Here is a 19457-nt window from a genome sequence, read left to right on the forward strand (position 1 = left end):
TATTTCCTATACACCCCCATCCACCCTGCTTTCTGCCAGCTATTATGGCAAATGGGCTGGGGGTGGGGGGTGTCTATGCCTGACAATTTAGGCTTAAAGATCCTCTTAAGGAGATTTCTCTAGTTGAGCAGAAACCCTTCTATAAAAAGCTGGCAGGTTCTGTGAAACTAGAGAGAAGACTGAATGTCTCTCTGAATGCTCAAATTGCAAGTTCCTTTTGGGGGAAAAACATTAAAATAACTTGAAGGTCTATTTTCTTGGCAACTTAGAATGCAAAGTATTTTATTTTTAAACTTCTAAATTTGAAAACAAGACAGCCTAGGTTAAATAATGAAGTTTCCCAAAGCTGAATGTGCTCATTTGGAGCTCAGTTTTTCTGCCTGAAGTACAAAAAAACAACTTCCTAAAAACTCCTAGGCAGGAACACTACTACTGTTTTGATGATCTGTGATTAGGTGAACTGATCAATCTCAGCTGGTAACATCCCTTTTTTATTCCTTGGTAAGGGTTTAAATTCTAGAACAGACACATATTTTTTTAGTCTTACACAGACAGTTTCATTCCAAAAGTCTCCTGAGAGGCGTATACCATATACAGGAATCCATCTTCATCCTTCTCGCTTTCATACACTTCACAAATTGGCGTGGACACACTCACCATGCTATGTCCATTCACTAACAGGAAGAAGGCTTGATTAGCGTTGAGCTGTAAGCGCCTTCTGTTGAAAGAAAACGTGAAGAAATATTGATATATCAATACCTAGGGAGAATGTGTAAAAAATATCACCCACCCTGGATCAATATAAAAGTATAAAGATTTTGTAAACGCTGCTTCTGGCAAAATGAAATATATGCCTTACTGATGATGACCTGAATATTTCTTCTCATAAAACACAGGATGTTTTCTACGACTATATGCATGGTAAGTATTAATGATAATCCTTGCTAGATCATTCTTACTACTTTCCTGAGGCCAGTTTTATTTATTTATTTTGCTAATTAATTATTTGTTTTTGGCTGCATTGGGTCTTTGTTGTGGTGCGTGGGGCTTCTCGTTGCGGTGGCTTCTCTTGTTGTGGAGCACAGGCTCTAGGCACGCGGGCTTCAGTAGTTGTGGCTCGTGGGCTCCAGAGCGCGGGCTCAGTAGTTGTGGCTCACGGGCTTAGTTGCTCTGCGGCATGTGGGATCTTCCCGGACCAGGGCTTGAACCCGTGTCCCCTTCAATGGCAGGCGGATTCTTTTTTTTTTTTTTTTTTTTTTTTGTGGTATGCGGGCCTCTCACTGTTGTGGCCTCTCCCGTTGCGGAGCACAGGCTCCGGATGCGCAGGCTCAGCAGCCATGGCTCACGGGCCCAGCCGCTCCGCGGCATATGGGATCCTCCCAGACCGGGGCACGAACCCGTATCCCCTGCATCGGCAGGCGGACTCTCAACCACTGCGCCACCAGGGAGGCCCGCAGGCGGATTCTTAACCGTTGCGTCACCAGAGAAGTCCTGAGGCCAGTTTTAAAACTAGTATGCTATCTGAGTAGCCACCAGTGTCTAATGTGATAAAAATAGTTCAAAATATAATTTACAAACTAAGATCTAAGCTGATGCAACTTATTACCATTGGACCACGTCTACATTCTCTTATTTTCCTATATAAAACTTTTCGATTAAGAGACATCTACATAGATGTTATGATGAAAGGATCAGAAGGGACTTGAGACCCAGCAGGTAAGAAATAGAAAAACTCAGAAATGAAATGTCTTACAGTTTTATTAAGTTGCATAGATTTTTATCAGAGCTAGACTGAAGATTTATCTGTAAGCCTGATAAAGAATGAAAAGTTACCCAAAGCAATAAAGTAAAAAGAGGATTAAATACCTAATTATCTTGATGAGCTCACTCATGTTGACATGATCAGGCACCAGGAACTTTGTTTTATCCAGGACTGGAAGCTGCTTCTCACCTTTGTATCGTTCTATTATTACCTAGAAAAGAAGCCAGAAAAGTGATTTAAAAATAGCCGTTAACAATGAAAAACCAATAAAATAATTCCTATGTTGTAGCTGGCACATGCCAAAATGGGGTTTAAAACAGCACTTTGGTTCCTTCTGAAATATGGTGCACAGGACAACATGGCTGCCATCAGGGAGGGGCAAGGTAGCCCTGAGGTGGGGAAAGAAACTGCTATAAATTCTGTTATTTGGAACCATGAAAATATACTACCTAGTCAGAAAAAGACCCCAAGCCTTATAACAGCAGAGACGCTGGGTACCAGCTTTAAGTGTAAAGATCTGAATCTATGCCAATTCTACTATCACCGTTTCCTGTGACATGACAAGAGTCTTTTAATAAAACTTTTATTAAAAGTGTAAGTAAGATCTTAACTCTGGTAATAGAGTCAAATCCTAAGTAAATATTTGAGAAGGAGAGACCATGAGTAGGTGGTCTGGAGATATATATTTTTTTTTGCATAAGTCTCGAAGATCCTGCCATTTTGATAAAATAGCCTTGATGAACTATGCAGGGAACAAAAATAGTTCCACATTATGACTTGAAATAAATCCATTAGCTCCTTGCCATACATCCTCCTTTCCATAAAGGAAAAAATCTTTTCTAGTTCTAAGCCACTTTATTTATGTAGGCTCTGACAGCAAACTGGTGACTGCCCTTGAGCCTCAATACTACCTATTTACTGAGCACCACAGACATCCTTCTCGACATACAGCAATGCTTTACCCTGTCATGACAATGAGAAGTTGGAAGATAGGAATGGAAAATCTTCAGAAGAGAGAAAAATGCTTATATGTACATTGTTGCACTGCATGGGGCCTACATGAGGTTCTGTGTAAGGCCAAGTCAGGCTGTCATCACCTTCCTTGGTAAGATCAATAGCTTTATCTATGAGGTGTGTTCAGAACATGGTATCTACAAGTATGAATGTGACTTCTGTAAAAAACTTAAAACTATTAGCAGAAAAGATGACTGTAGATATATGCAGATATTCACATTTCAGAAGGAGGCTATGGAACAAATACTGGCAGACTGTTGGGCTGGCTATTTGTTTCCAGTGACTGATGAGTACCTGCTAGCAAAGAGACACAGCAGGTACTCCAAAGTGAAGAAAAACCTTGAAATTAAGGAAATTACCCAGAAGCCTCATCCCCAGGCCGTATGTTGGCCCTGAGTGTGAAGACAGGCTGAAATTTACAACCAGTCCAAGAAACATATCTTCTAACTACAGAACCCTACAGTCATGACACTGCTGAGCAGACCCATCCTATTCTCCCTTCTGTGCACCTCACAACCCCAGCCCCACACATCTTCCCATCTTCTTTTCCCCCACTTTGGTATGAGATGATCAATCAGAAAGCCAACCATGAAAGCTTCTGCAGAATTTAGCAGTGGAGTTTCTTTGGAAGTGGTCTGTAAGAAGTAACAATCATGTCCCCAGAATTATGCAAAATTTTCCAACCACATGGGTGGATTCTCTTCCCATTGTATAGATGAGGATATGGCAGCTCCTCTCAGAATTTTGGTAATTAGCCCAAGATCACTTAGTAACCTTGAACCTAGGGCCTGAACTCAGCCACTGTCTGAAGCCAAAAGCTCCTTGACCATTTCTCTCTAGACCTAGTGCCTCAGCAGAAACCTATTTAAGGTCCACCACCAAAGGATCCAGGGCACAGGACACTGTTGGATGAGGTCCCTACATAGGACAGGAGCAGCATCCTTCCTCCATCTCCTGCAAAGAAATAAAATATAAGGAGAGACTTCTTTCTCTGGGGCATCAAAGTCAGGCAGCCTGGAATGCGCAGTCACATTTAAATCTGGAGGGCTACTGATTTTCCCACAGCAGTCGTCTCTGCGTGCTTCAAAAGAGGGTGGATACCAACTTTCACGGATAAAATACCAACAGGTCCAGCCCCTCGATCCCTTCCCCCGCAAGGAAAACACCCTTGATCTGTGAAGTGTGTAACACTAACACAGTAAACTCAGACTTAGGAGGAAACAGAATGTGATTAGATTAAACTGTAGATTAACGTATCTCCCTTCTAGGTCATGAACCTGACACACCAGTTGCATAGCTGAGGATTCCTATAGAAACCCATCAGGTAGGGACTTCCCTGGTGGTGCAGTGGTTAAGAATCTGCCTGCCAATGCAGGGGACACGGGTTCGATCCCCGGTCCAGGAAGATCGGTCCAGGAAGATCCCACATGCCACAGAGCAACTAAGCTTGTGCGCCACAACTACTGAGCCTGTGTGCCTAGAGCCTGTGCTCCACAACAAGAGAAGCCACTGCATGAGAAGCCCGCACACCTCAATGAAGAGCAGCACCCCCCTCGCCGCAACTAGAGAAAGCCTGCGTGCAGCAACGAAGACCCAACGCAGCCAAAAATAAATAAATAATCAAACAAACAAATAAAAAATAAATAAATATAAATTAAAAAAAGAAGCCCGTCAGTCGGTCGCACACAGCAGCGCTGTACTGAAGCCGTGCTCTCTTCTGCGCACATTAGTAACGACTGAAGCCCAGACCACCTACCGGGATTTTGGTGGGATGCTGCTCTCGGATAAGTCGGACATCTTCTACTCTTTGTTCTGCAAAGGAAAGGAAGAAACACAGGCATTATTAAGGGCCAAACATGCAGCTTCTTTCCTGCATTTTTACTGGTGACTTCCACATCTGAATCCACCTATCCTTAGCTGTGGCAGAGCAAAGCAGTAAAGACATCTTCCCTAGAACTGAGAGAGACCAAACACTAACACTTCATACCTGGCAAAGGTTGGTACACAAGATTAACATACAGAAATTGGTTGCATTTCTTAACATTAACAATGAGATATCAGAAAGGGAATGTTAAAAAACTACCTTTTAAAATCACACCAGGGACTTTCCTGGTGGCTCAGTGGTTAAGAATCTGCCTGCCAATGCAGGAGACACAGGTTCGAGCCCTGGTCCGGAAAGATCCCACATGCCGCAGTGCAACTAAGCCCGTGCACCGCAACTACCGAGCCCACGTACCTAGAGCCCGTGCTCTGCAACAAGAGAAGCCACCGCAATAAGCCCATGTGCTGCAATGAAGAGTAGCCCCCGCTCGCCACAACTAGAGAAAGCCTGTGCGCAGCAACAAAGACCCAACGCAGCCAGAAAAACAACAACAACAACAACAAAAAAAACCCCCCACACCTTAGGAATAAAGCTGACCAAGGAAGTGAAAGACTTATACGCTGAGAACTATAAAACATTAATAAAAGAAATTAAAGATAATTCAAAGAAACAGAAAGATATCCCATGCCCTTCGATTGGAAGAATATTGGGTTTTTTGGGGGTTTTTTATGGCTGCACAGCATGTGGGATCTTAGTTCCCCGACCAGGGATTGAATGCACACCCCCTGTATTGGAAGGGCAGAGTCTTAACCACTGGACCGCCAGGGAAGTCCCTGGAAAAATACTGTTAAAGTGGCCATACTACACAAAGCGATCTACAGATTTAATGTGATCCCTATCAAGTTACCCATGACATTTTTTCACAGAACTAGAACAAATAATCCTAAAATTTATATGGAACCATAAAAGATCCAGAATTGCCAAAGCAATCCTGGGGAAAAAGAGCAAAGCAGGAGGCATAACCCTCCTAGACTTCAGACAATACTACAAAGCTACAGTAACCAAAAGAGTGGTACTGGCACAAAAACAGACATATGGATCAACGGAACAGAGCAGAGAGCCCAGAAATAAACCCACACACCTATGGTCCATTAATCTTCAACAAAGGAGGCAAGAATATACAATGGAAAAACGACAGTCTCTTCAGCAAGTGGTTCTGGGAAAGTGGGACAGCTGCATGTAAATCAATGAAGTTAGAACACACCCTCACACCATGCACAAAAATAAACTCAAAATGGCTTAAAGACCTAAATGTAAGAGAGGACAACCATAAAACTCCTAGCTAGAAGAGAGCAGGGCTTCCCTGGTGGCGCAGTGGTTGAGAATCCGCCTGCCGATGCAGGGGACATGGGTTCGTGCCCCGGTCTGGGAAGATCCCACATGCCGCGGAGCGGTTGGGCCCGTGAGCCATGGCCACTGAGCCTGCGTGTCTGGAGCCTGTGCTCTGCGGCGGGAGAGGCCACAACAGTGAGAGGCCCGTGTACCGCAAAAAAAAAAAAAAAAAAAAAAAAAAGAAGAGAGCAGAGGTAAAAACATTCTTTTTTTTTTTTTTTTTTTGCGGTAGGCGGGCCTCTCACTGTTGTGGCCTCTCCCCTTGCGGAGCACAGGCTCCGGAGCACAGGCTCAGTGGCCATGGCTCACGGGCCCAGCCGCTCCGCGGCATGTGGGATCTTCCCAGACCGGGGCACGAACCCGTGTCCCCTGCATCGGCAGGCGGACTCTCAACCACTGCGCCACCAGGGAAGCCCGGTAAAACATTCTTTGACATAAATCACTGCAATGTTTTCATAGGTCAGTCTCCCAAGGCAATAAAAATAGAAGCAAAAATAAACAAACGGGACGTAATCAAACTTACAAGCTTTTGCACAGCAAAGAAAACATTAAAAAAAAACCCCGAAAAGACAACCTACAGAATGGGAGAAAATACTTGCAAATGATGCGACCGACAAGGGCTTAATTTCCAAAATATACAAACAGGTCATAGAACCCAACAAAACGAAGAACCCTATCAAAAAATGGGCAGAAGGCCTAAATAGACATTTCTCCAAAGAAGACATCCACGAAGACATCCAATAGGCACATAAAAAGATGCTCAACATCACTAATTATTAGGGAAATGCAAATCAAAACTACAGTGAGGTATCATCTCACACCCGTCAGAATGGCCATCATCAAAAAGTCTACAAATAGGGCTTCCCTGGTGGTGCAGTGGTTGAGAGTCCGCCTGCTGATGCAGGGGACACGGGTTCGTGCCCCGGTCTGGGAAGATCCCACATGCCGCGGAGCGGCTGGGCCCGTGAGCCATGGCCGCTGCGCCTGCACGTCCGGAGCCTGTGCTCCACAACGGGAGAGGCCACAGCAGTGAGAGGCCCGTGTACCTCAAAAAAAAAAAAAAAAAGTCTACAAATAACAAATGCTGGAGAGGGTGTGGAGAAAAGGGAACCCTCCTACACTGTTGGTGGGAATGTTAGCTGATACAGCTGCTATGGAGAACAGTATGGAGATTCCTCAAAAAGCTAAAAGTAGAGCTACCATATGATCCAGCAATTCCACTCCTGGGCTAAAAGTAGAGCTACCATATGATCCAGCAATTCCACTCCTGGGCATATATCCGAAGAAAACTCTAACTCGAAAAGATACGTGTACCCCTATATTCGCAGCAGCACTATTCACAATAACCAAGGCATGGAAGCAACCTAAATGTCCATCGACAGAGGAATGGATAAAGAAGATGTGTTACATACATACAATGGAATACTACTCAGCCAAAAAGAATGAAATAATGCCATTTGCAGCTACGTGGATGGACCTAGAGATAATCATACAAAGCGAAATAAGTCAGAAAGAGAAAGACAAATACCATATGATATAAATTATACATGGAGTCTAAAATATGACACAAATGAATTTATCTATGAAACAGAAATAGAGTAACAGACGTAGAGAACAGACTTCTGGTTGCCAAGGCAGAGCAGGGTGGGGAGTGCTGGACTGGGAGTTTGGGACTAACAGATGCAAACTACTATATACAGAATGGATAAACAACAAGGTCCTATTTTATAGCACAGGGAACTATATTCAATATTCTGTAATAAACCATAATAGAAAAGAGAAAAGATTCAGTGAGAATGTTGGTACGTCCCTTGCAAATATCTGGCACATAGTAAATGCTTAATAAATGCCAGCTGTTATTAAATAAAAAATGAAATAATGCCACTTGCAACAACATGGATGGACCTAGAGATTATCATACTAAGTAAGTCAGAGAAAGAGAAATATCATATATGGTATCACATGTGGAATCTAAAAAATAATACAAACGAACTTATTTACAAAGGGTCTGGAGAGCTTCCAGGTGGCAGGAGAGTGCAATCACCAAACTCCATGGAGACAGAAGCTCCTGTGCTCAGCACTCTTCAGGACCTTACCCCATGTATCTCTTCATTCAGCTGTTCACCGCTATGCTTTAATATCCTTTGCAATAATCTGATAATCTAGTAATTAAAGGCTTTTCCTGAGCTCTGGGAGCCACTCTAGTAATTTAATCAAACACAAGGTGGTCTTGGGAAACTGATTTATAGCTAGTCAGAGCAACGACCTGTACTTGCAATTAGCCTTTGGTGGGGGGCGGGGGGGTTGTCAGGTGGGACGGAGCCCTTCACCTGCTGGATCTGAGGCTATCACCAGGTAGTGTTAGAATTGAGTTAAACTGTATGACAACTAGCTGAATTGCTTGTCTGGTGTCAGAAGTGAGCTGCAGTGTTTATGGAGTACTGCAGAGCAGAGGGGACACAAAGGAAGAGTTTTCCTTTCTATCATCCTTAGAACCCCGCTCTATTTCTAGGGGTGTCATGGATACTTCAGCATTTCTCTCAGCTCTAAGACCTGTCCCTGTGTCTGTCCTACCCCAGAAAAGACGCTCTACCATCTACACTTAGCTATCAGCCATCTTCACAACAAATACCTCCATCTTGTCAGAGTAGATTTCACGAGCAAGGGGAAATCACAATTTAATTAATTCACTGTAGCCAATAAATAGTAAGTTTAATATACCCTGAAATGTTTCACATTTAAAAGCTCATCCAAAAAAATTTAAAAGGTTCAAGGAATCATTCAGGCATTAAGGGGGAGAGAATTTTTTATGCAAGGAAAACAGGTTTATTTTCTTAAGTGGACCAGGAAAAAACAAAATGGGCTCTAAATGTGGGGCTTCAAAGTCAAACTACAGTGTCAAAAGTTTTCTTTATCTTGATTTATCCCCAAAATATGGTCCAAAACGGAAGGCAAAAATGATTATTTTCATTAAAGGTGGGACAACAGAGGAAGAAAAGTGACTTCCCTAAGGTGAAAAGAGTAGTTCCAAAGTCCTGCAGGAATGTCTTTAGCATCCTGGCCAGTTGTAATGAAAATCCAGTGATGAGCCCAGAGTGATTAAATAAATACGGTATATGCTGCCGCCTAACTCTGAACAGAAGGCTGTTTTCAGAAGCCAACAGTATATTTAACAAAAGCATTACCAACGCCACTGGATCAAAGGCACATGAGAGCACTTCTTTTACTCAATTATTTCTTAATCCTGTGATGATCTGTTTATCATTTGCCTTTCTCAACAGACTGCCCCTGGCAGTCAGGGGATCCAGCTCTAGTCATGTCTGTATTCCCCCAGGGCTCAGGCTTGTATATGGATGATATACTTCCCCAGATTCCTCTTCCTGTCTCTAAGAACGCTTATAAGCCTTACAAAAATAGAGACTAGGAGTCTAAGGTGTCTTATTTGCAAAGATGCTTTGAGATAGATTCCCTAGGGCATTTAAAGTAAGGCTTACATATATTTTCCAGGATTTAGTTCACTTAAGTGGAAGCATAAATATTTTCCCCAATACGCCTATAAATAGAAAACATAAAATCCCACCCATCAGTGAGTGACACAGCTTAAGAGCAGGGAGTGTTACCTAGCTGTTGGCATAAAGCTACTTCTCCAGTCTCCCTGTTACATAGCTGGAGCTATTTATTCTAGACCATCACATGAACTTGCAGACCTTTTGCTATTGATGGTGAAGCTTAAGATCTAGGTTTAACATTGAATCTCAGCAGAATGATGTCTAGGAGACAGATCTGTTATTAAACAAACTAGGGCAACCCTAGAAGAAAATGGGAGTGAGATTATGACATTTGAGAAGACTGAATCCAAAAATATTTGCTCAAATACAACTTCTGAAGTTCATAAAAATTTTCAAAACATTTAAAAGGAAACACTATTGCCTCTTGACTCAGTGTTGGTCCACTTCATGTACTGGAAATGATGGCTACCTACTGGAGGACAGAAGAATTCCTATCGGAAGGGTACAAGTCCAGACTCTGCCACTAGGTGGACCATGATTTCCACCTCTCAGGGCCCCACCCAGTTTCTTTGGCCACAAAAGTAAGCGGTTGTTTTGGGCGAGCCCTAAGATTCATCTCAACCCTTTCAACCCTGGTAGAATATATCGCAGCAGAGCTATACTCAATTTTTAATTAACCTAAACTCACTCACTTGCGAAGAGTACTGCTCAAGCTAACTGGGGCTGGTCTTAGTTTCCATAAAAAAGGTATCTCCAGGGCTTCCCTGGTGGCACAGTGGTTGAGAGTCTGCCTGCCGATGCAGGGGATGCGGGTTCGTGCCCCGGTCCGGGAAGATCCCACATGCCGCGGAGCGGTTGGGTCCGTAAGCCATGGCCACTGACCCTGCGCATCCGGAGCCTGTGCTCCGCGACGGGAGAGGCCACAGCAGTGAGAGGCCTGCATACCGCAAAAATAAAAAAAATTTTAAAAAAGGTATCTCCAAGCAACTTATTTCCCTCATTTACTGTGTTACAAATCTCCGAAAACTGTCCGTGCTGATTACCATAATCAGTAGCAAGGAAAGGCAGTAGCCATTAAATGATGTGATATTTTTCTGCAAAATGACTACTTATTTAAAAATTATTTTTATTTATTTATTTGGCTGCGTTGGGTCTTCATTGCCGTGCGTGGGCTTTTCTAGTTGCAGTGAGCAGAGGCTACTCTTCGTTGAGGTGCGCGGGCTTCTCACTGTGGTGGCTTCTTGTTGTGGAACACAGGCTCTAGGCACGCGGGCCTCAGCAGTTGTGCGTCACGGGCTCTAGAGCGCAGGCTCAGTAGTTGTGGCACATGGGCTTAGCTGCTCCGCGACATGTGGGATCTTCCTGGACCAGGGCTTGAACCCGTGTCCCCTGCATTGGCAGGCGGATTCTTAACCACTGCGCCACCAGGGAAGCCCTGCAAAATGACTATTAAAGAGCCCTTTTAGAAAAAGGGGGGGAGGGGGGTAATCCTATGAGTTCTCTTCACAAGGAGAAAATTTTCCTTTTTTATTTTATCTGTGAGAAGATGCATGTTAGCTGAACCTATTATGGTAATCATTTCACAATATATGTAAACCAAGCCATCATGCTGAATACCTTAAATTTATACAGTGATGAATGTCATTTCTCAATAAAAGTAGAAAAAAAAGAATCAGAGTCAGGAGACCAGGGAGAAAAAAAGAAGTGGGAGTAAAGGTGAACAAAGAGGAAAGCCCACAAATACACTAATGGAGAAAAAAATGAGGCATACCTGCTGGTTTACCCTCAAGGCCACAGGCACCAGGGGAATTCCTTCTAATTCGCTATTTTATTCTCATTTATTCTCACTTTTATTCTAGTTATTCCTCACCTTTCCTACTCTTACCATCTACTCTTATTGAGCGATTTTTCTAGATAACCTAAAAATACTCTAAGCAAAAAGAAAGTAACTATAGTATTGGTCATGAGAAAATGGGCATCTTTCCCTACAAATGTCCCCAGTTAGCTTTCAATGCCAGAGTCTGTAAGGACAGAAGCCAGATACAATGGCAAATCTGCTCTAAATGCTGTTCTCATGGCTGCATAAAAAGTAAGCAATATTCATGAGTATCAACTTGAGTTCATGAAAGTCACTAAAGAGAAAATTTCTTTTAAAAAAAAAGACACGTCTAAGTTTTGCTAACCAACCGCTTCAAGAGGCTAAAATGATATGCTCCACAGGTCAACGTGAATTTCATCTACTGGAGCTTCCAAGGCACAAGAACCAATGATCAATAACGAGATCTACAAAACCATATCCTAGCTCAAGTGAATGCTCGGCTCTTTCTAGACTCCAGGAAACTAGACAAAAGTAGACGAAAGCGATACTGCTCAAGCTCCTAAAGATTAAGGCAGGAAGGAACGCTGGTCCCGCCCCACTCCACCTGGCCTTCCAGGGCTGAGATAAACAAGCCCTACACAGCGATGTGCAAGGAGGCCACGTTGTTACTGCGGAACTGTCTTGCTTAAAGGGGGCACCAATCACTTCCTTCCCATCGGTTTTGTGGAGGAGTAAATATTGTGATGGTGTCACCTCCAGTTTCAACCAAATGCCAGCAAACTAAGTGGGGATTCTAGCCTGAACTGGGAAAGAACGGATTCGCCGCTGCTGTCAAAGAATGCTGTCGCAAGCCAGTTAGAAGAGCCACCCACCCTAGCTCTTGTGCCACAAATAGGACCAAGACGTCCCGGCCACGCGGGGCTGCAGGGGAAGGGGCAGGCGTGAGGAGGCGCGGCCTCGGAGTCACTCCTCTCCGCGGAGGTCCTGACGCGTAAATGGACCAGGTGTAACCCGGACGACGCACCAGAAGACGACTGCCTTGCACCCCCGGTGCTACCACTTCGGAGAACCTGTCCCAGGCCGGTGCCCGGGCCAGCCTCCCCTACAAGGAGGGCACCCCCTGCGCGGCTCCCGCTCGTCTCGTCGGGGGACCTAACACCCCAGGGCTGGAGGGCTGACGGGCCCCGAACCCACAGCCTGCCCGGCCTCCCGGGGCCAAAAGGTGATTCAGCAGCTCCGCGCCAGTGCGCCCTCGGCCCCGGCCCCCGCACTCCGGCCCCTCGGGCCCGCAGCCCCCTGGGCCCGGCAGCCCTCGGCCCGTCATGCCCCCGCCTCGGCCCTTCGGCCGCCCGGGCCCGGCCCTCCCGCAGCCCCCGCCTCAGCCCGGCTCAGCCCCTCAGCCCATGGCACCTCGGCCCGTCCGCCCTCGCCGGAGCCCCTCCGCCAGGGCCGGCCCCGCCGCCTCGGCCCCTCAGGGCCCCGGCCCTCCGTCAGCGGCCGGCCCCGCGGCACCCACCGAAGGTTCGGCGCTGTTTGAAGGTCTTCTCCGACGGCATGGCGCGGCAGGCTGGGCGGGGGCGGCGAGGTGGAGAGTCCCGGCGGCTCCAGGCGGTGGCTGAGACGGCTCCGACTGTGGCGACAGCGACGGCTCTTGTGTCTTCTCAGCCCGCAGCCGCGTCAGGTGACCGGCGCGGCGTCCCGGGAGGCGGGGCCAGGAGCGGGCCGCCGCCGCCGCCATGGCGGGCGTGGCGGAAGCAGGACGAGCGCAGCGCCCGGGGAGGGGTCGGGGCTGGCGTGGGGGGGCCGGCGACCCGCGTGGGGAGCGCGAGCGCTGGACCAGCCTGTGACCCGCGGAAACGCGCCGCGCAGACACGCACGGTGCTGCCCCCGCGGCCGAGCTGCCGCGGCTCGGCCTCGCTCCTGTTCCGGGTGCCTGTTCTGATGCCTGGTGATGTTTGCACCTGAAAATAAAGGGGTGTTGTGCCCCTGCCTCCTTTGGAGCTGCTGGTGCTTTTCCGCCGGCGGCTTTTTGTGTCTTTGTTTTCCTTGGCTTCCACGTCAAGTACGTCTCAGTTTTCTCTTCTTTTTTAAGGAAACTGTCCACTGGTAACTTCCGGCACGCATTGTCCCAATTAGGAAAAGAACCGCAACTGTGTTATTTCAGGTTATGGTCGGTAGAGTCCGGCCCTGGAGAAAGTCCGTGCCCTGGGCTCGGCATCCGGCCTCAGGTAACTCAGGTGGTCGAATGAGCCCTGGGCATCACCTGCGCTGACAGGGCGCGGGCCTGCCCACACCTGGCAGGGTTCACTGCCTTTCATTCATCTCTGCTGGTCTCAGATACGGAGTCTCAGATACGGAGTCTTACCCGTGTTCAGACCCCTCAGTCTTTCAAATACTAACTAGCTGAGCTACCTTGAATACGTAACCATTTTTCTCAGTCTCCGACTCGTGTGTAAGAGGGCAATACTATTTTAGAACTCCAAGTGCTTTCTGAGGAGCAAATGAAAGGAGCCTGGTAGAATATAGATACTACGCAACGTTTAGTTATCAAATCAGTTATTGCCCAACTCAAACATCTGATAAATATGTATCTGAATGAACACGTGATTCTTTGGCAGTTTTTGCTCTTTAATATTTCATACTTTGAAAGTATTTTCCCCTTTTTGAGTTTGTAAAAGCCTTTCTTAAAATGTCTGTTTCATGAAGTAATTGGATTGTGCTAATATACAGTTATTAAACAAACATACAAAACCTACTAAAAAATATATATATATTTCTCAAAGGGGTTCCAATGCACCTGGAATTTCTTTCTTTACAGAGTAGCCAAGTATCTTCTATAATTATCTTCCAGAACAGTGATGTTAGTTAGTTAGTCTGTACTGTGCCACTGTTTACAAAAGAAAAGTGAATTTGTGCATATGTCACTTTCCCAGGTTTTTTTTTTTTTCTCCTTTCTGTCACAGTTCTTTACCTTGAAAAATCTCTAATAGTGTACAGTTAATAAAGATGACTTAAACATTGTCTGCTTTCCACTGTTCCAAAGGAAGGTTTTAAGCTCCAAGTGTACTATCTTGGTTGTTTTTTATTTATTCTGTGAAAATTGGGGGGGGGGGGAATCCAGTAAGTGTACCTACCTTCTGCCACACACAAAATGATCAGTTTCGAAGTCTTAAATGAGAGTGTGGACTGTGTATTGCTTTCTTTTCTGGGTATTTATGATATTGAGTATTGACTGGTGAGTGCTTTTTTGGCTTAATTGCTAGTTTATAAGAAATGGACTTTTTGTTCCCTTGCTGGACAACTGTTCCAAATGCAAGAGGAGTGAAAAAAAAAATCAATATCAGGCATCTGGAGCTGGGGGGAGGGGAAGGAGAGTTTCATATTTTCCTAGTCCCTTAGGCATCCATAAAGCTTTACCAAATAACCTCAGGCCTTGGGTTCACTGCCCCAGGGATTACCTCAAGGGCTGTGATAGAGATGGGACAGGATTACTCTTTGTGATTTTCAAGAACTGAAGTCCACATTTACAGTGATTGCTATGCTCTTATCTTCACTTCCTACTTGAATCCAAAACCACACTTCCCTATAGGTGTCTCAGAAAATCATCCAAAGCAGTTGGTGTTAAAGGTGTCTCATGAGCATGTAAGAACAACATATTGAAAAAATATAAGTTATATTTAGTTTACTAATTTAGTCATATGCAAATAAATATCAATTAAGAAGTACCATAACTTCATGTAAAATTTGAAAACAAGTGTGCTTGAGTGTATGTGAAAAATTTCATGTGCCCCCAGATTGCAGTTTTGTTTTTGTTTATTTTTGGCTGTGCCATGTGGCATGAGGGATCTTAGTTCCCCAACCAGGGATGGAACCCGTGCCCCCTGCAGTGGAACTGCAGAGTCTTAACCACTGGACCACCAGGGAAATCCCCCCAGATTGCAGTTTAATATATGTTCGACATAGTAAATGATATTCAGAGTGGTAAATTAGTATCATGATCTATTTTAAGCTAGTTAATATAAGAATAGTACAATTTATTTTTAAACGATTAACAAATATTACTCTTCTTTGAAATAATCCACATAAAGTAGAAAAGACCGCATCTGCCATGTGAATTTATTCAGTGTTTTCTCCAGAAATCTCATGGTACTTTTAAGCTATTTAATAATCATTCTAGAAAGCCAAGCAGTGTCAGTTTTAAGTAACTCTTGCCCTATTTCTTTCTATAAGGTAACAGCTAGAAATTGAATATGATGTCCCAGCATTAGTGAAGTAACGTGCTGTAAATCATGCTGTCTCGCTATTTCTAGGAATCTGTTAAACGAGGCATGAAAAAAAAAAACACACAAAGCATGAAACATTAACTGGCAGTGCAGAACACGTTAGGGTTATTTTGCCACACTCACTATGGAGGGCAAGTTACACCGAGGGTTAGTTGAGCTCTTCAGGCCTTCCCGGCCTGTCCTGCCTCTCTTCTTTCTGATTGGGAAAGATATTCCACCCTCCTTGTTGTCTGGGCCACTATTGGCCAGTGGTCCAATCAAGCTTGTGTCATCTCTGCTCTTTAGCTAAAGTAAACAAACAAGTATTGCTCAAGAGCAGTGTTCCCGCTGTTCTCAGAAAGGACTCAGCCAGGGGGGTTTTGCAGTTGATGCTCCATAGCTTGCAGTCTTTAGGAGTGTCTTCACCAGGTCCAGGAGGGATTGTCCGAAACGAGAAAGGCACCATGTCGGAGTGCTTCCTCTCCCAGGACGCTCTGGCTCTGGTGTACAACTTCAGAAACCAGCACACTGGTGCATGCAGGAAAGTGATCTCAAATCACTCCTAAAACCTAACATTGTCTTTTAAGTGAGCGTGTAACAACTAATGGAGCTGGCAGGCATTCCACAGGGTTTTTTCTCTGTTGTAGTTGTTTGCTTGTTTAATTCCAAACAAATTCTGAAGGATTGCTATTTTTGCCCATGTATGGGACTAAAGGATGTAATCATTGAGACTCTTATTTCGCACCTCAAACCTCTTGTTTAGCCTTTGAATATTTTCCCTTCTTTCCATTCACCTTGACTGTTTCTTCTGAGCAGCAGGCAAGACGCCATTTTTTCACATCTGGATTCTGAGAACCAGCATGGGGAAAGTTAACAGGGTTTTCTTAAGTTCAAGAACTACTACTTTCAGGGGCAACCTGAAAGAACTACTTTTGAGGCAACCAATTGAGAAATGCCTCGTCCTGTACTCTACTAATTTCCTTAGTTGTTATCACTTCTCACTAACAAAGAGTTCATTCTTATATTCCCGACATACTGTTAAAACAAATGATCTCTTGGTGCAGCCGCTGTGGAGGACAGTATGGAGGTTTCTCAAAAAATTAAAAATAGAACTACCATATGACCCAGCAGTTCTACTCCTGAATATATGTCTGAAAAAACCCCACTAATTCGAAAAGATATATGTACCCCAATGTTCATAGCAGCATTATTTGCAACTGCCAAGATATGGAAGCAACCTAAATGTCCATCAAGAGATGAATGGATAAAGATGTGAGATACACACACACACACACACACACACACACACACACACACAAAGTGGAATACTACTCAGCCATAAAAAAGAGCAAAATTTTGCCATTTGCAGCAACATGGATGGATCGGAGGGCATTATGCTAAGTGAAATAAGCCAGACAAAGACAAATACTGTATGATATCACTTACACGTGGTATAAGTAAAAAATACAACAAACGAGGCAGCTACTCACCTGAGTCTGCCCACTCTCCCACTGAGATGGTACTTTCGCTTAGTAAATCCTCACTTTGCTTTCTTGAAAAAAAATAATTAAATTAAAAATACAACAAACTAGTTGAACATAACAAAAGAGAAGCAGACTCACAGATACAGAGAACAAACTAGTGGTTACCACTGGGGGGGGCAATATAGGAGTGGGGGAGAGGGAGGCACAAATGTTTGGGTGTCAGACAGGCTCAAGGATGTATTGTACAACACGGGGAATAGAGCCAAAATTTTGTAATAACTGGAAATAAAAAGTAAGCCTTAAAATTGTATAAAAATTTAAAAAATTTCCATAAAAAAGGGCCTCTTCTATCTAGGTTTTCCTCATTTATGAATGTATGCTCCTTAGCATCTTTGTAAGGGATACCGTTCTATATAAGGAATTGTAAAAGGTTCGAGGACACAAAGCTTTCAGAGTTCAATGTGTAATGGTTCTCTGCTACAGCCGAACTCTTCCCCTCTGGTTCCTCTCCACCGACATGGATTACCCAAGCTCTCATGGCCATTCTTTTCTTTCTGTTCTGATGGTCAGCACAAATTCCATCCTTTCACACCTTTGTGGGTTATTGTACACAGCCCTCTGTTGTTCCTGCTGTCAAGAGTATATAGATTTAGAGGTATCTTTTCACTGAATTATGCATTATTCAAATTATGAACATACGTTAACCATTCTTCTAAAGATGGAAATTTTTGTACATTTTAATGTACTCTAAACTGTATTTTATTAATACTGTATTTTATTAATAGGACCTGAGAATACTGTATTTTATTAATAGGAGAATACTGTATTTTATTAATTGTTGAATACTGTATTTTATTAATAGGACCTAGTAGGGAGTAGATAGATTTAAAAAACAAACTGATTGAAATATATAACAGCAAAGCTCATGATTTACAATCCATGGGTCCACACAGAACATAGCATGTAGGTTAGTCAGGCATTCTATAAATATTTATTACATTAGTGAATGCATTTGTTTGCTGTTTGCTGGGAGACTTGCTAGCTTGGATAGTTCAGGTGATAAATCCACTAGTCTTCTCTATATCTGGTTCACATTCCTCACTTTTTAGCCTCTAGCCAGTTTATCATTTGTTCCTTTTTCATTGAACAAACACTTAGTCAGTACACATTTGCCGATTACATGATGTATGTTAGCAGGTCTATCATGTGACAGGAGATACATCTAGTAAGGCTGCTACCAAAGGAAGCAAATGTTTGCAATAAAACAAATGATGGTGCTGTAATAAAGGGACATTCTGAGAAGGGGTGGCTGTTTACTGGCATAGACTGGGGAGAGGGTTCTCCTGGCAGAGGAGACAGCTTGAACAAGGGGCAGACATGGTGAGTTTCAGTAGAGACAGGAGATGATGCCAGACTGGGAGGTTAGGACAGGATTGTGAGGTACTTTGTGTGATGTCATAAGAAGTCAATGGGGCCATTAAATATTTCTAAATAGGTGAGTGAAGTGATGAGTATGCTTTTGTTTATGTGTTGCTATTTGCAGGAAGAGAGTTCTGATAACAGGGTGGAGGACAGTTTGAAAAACCGTTGAGATACAGGGAGGGCAGTTACATGTTTTTCTTTTTTTTTTTGAGTGCGGAGTCTTTTTTATTTTAAATTTATTTATTTTTATTTTTGGCTGTGTTGGGTCTTCATTGCTGCACGCGGGCTTTTCTCTAGTTGCGGCGAGCTGGGGCTACCCTTCGTTGCAGTGCGCGGGCTTCTCACTGGGTGGCTTCTCTTGTTGTGGAGCACGGGCTCTAGGCGCGCGGGCTTCAGTAGTTGTGGCACACGGACTCAGTTGTTGTGGCTCACGGGCTCTAGAGCGCAGGTTCAGTAGTTGTGGGGCACGGGCTTAGCTGCTCTGTGGCATGTGGGATCTTCCCGGATCAGGGATCGAACCCGTGTCCCCTGCATTGGCAGGCGGATTCTTAACCACTGCGCCACCAGGGAAGTCCCTACATGTTGTTTTTCAATTGCCTGGAGGGGAGATGGTCAAGGTTTGAAGTACAGAATGGTTACTTCTGTCAGAAGATGAACTTCCCCGTTTATGGGATTCTGTGGACTGGGGTAGGCAGCCCTCTCTTCCGCTTGGAGACCTCCTTAGGGAGGTAGTGAATAGCCAGGACCTTGTGGAGGCTGGGCCCAGGGAACTGGCGCGGTCACTATTTTCTATTTGAGTAGAAATAGAAACACTGACCAGAAACACTGGGGTGGTCTGTGTATTCTTAACTTCCTTTTGGGCTCTGGTTAGTCTTCCTTTTGGGCTCCTGAAGGGCTCTCCAGCACTTCAGGGTGTTGAAGTCAGTCTTGACCAGAAAGGAGTTGGGCCAACCCAGGCGGAGGCTCCTATA

The 19457-nt window shown here is 44.4% G+C and overlaps 1 protein-coding gene across 2 annotated transcripts; it reads right to left on the reverse strand.

Annotated features, from left to right (window-relative positions):
• Nucleotides 1-351: 351 nt before the first annotated feature.
• MAP1LC3B (microtubule associated protein 1 light chain 3 beta) lies at nt 352-12988 on the reverse strand. 2 transcript variants are annotated; one of them, XM_079723955.1, is made up of 4 exons: nt 12835-12988; nt 4533-4588; nt 1867-1973; nt 352-715 (listed from the first exon to the last, which is right to left on the reverse strand). In XM_079723955.1, the coding sequence occupies exons 1-4, from the start codon at nt 12872-12874 to the stop codon at nt 544-546; spliced, it is 375 nt and encodes a 124-aa protein (XP_079580081.1). In that variant the 5' UTR covers nt 12875-12988; the 3' UTR covers nt 352-543. The 2 variants fall into 2 exon arrangements, with proteins under 2 accessions (XP_079580081.1, XP_079580080.1); XM_079723954.1 differs by having other exon boundaries at nt 352-718.
• Nucleotides 12989-19457: the final 6469 nt, after the last annotated feature.

Source organism: Hyperoodon ampullatus (genome assembly GCF_949752795.1).
Source record: "Hyperoodon ampullatus genome assembly, chromosome: 18".
NCBI classification, from domain to species: Eukaryota; Metazoa; Chordata; class Mammalia; order Artiodactyla; family Ziphiidae; genus Hyperoodon; species Hyperoodon ampullatus.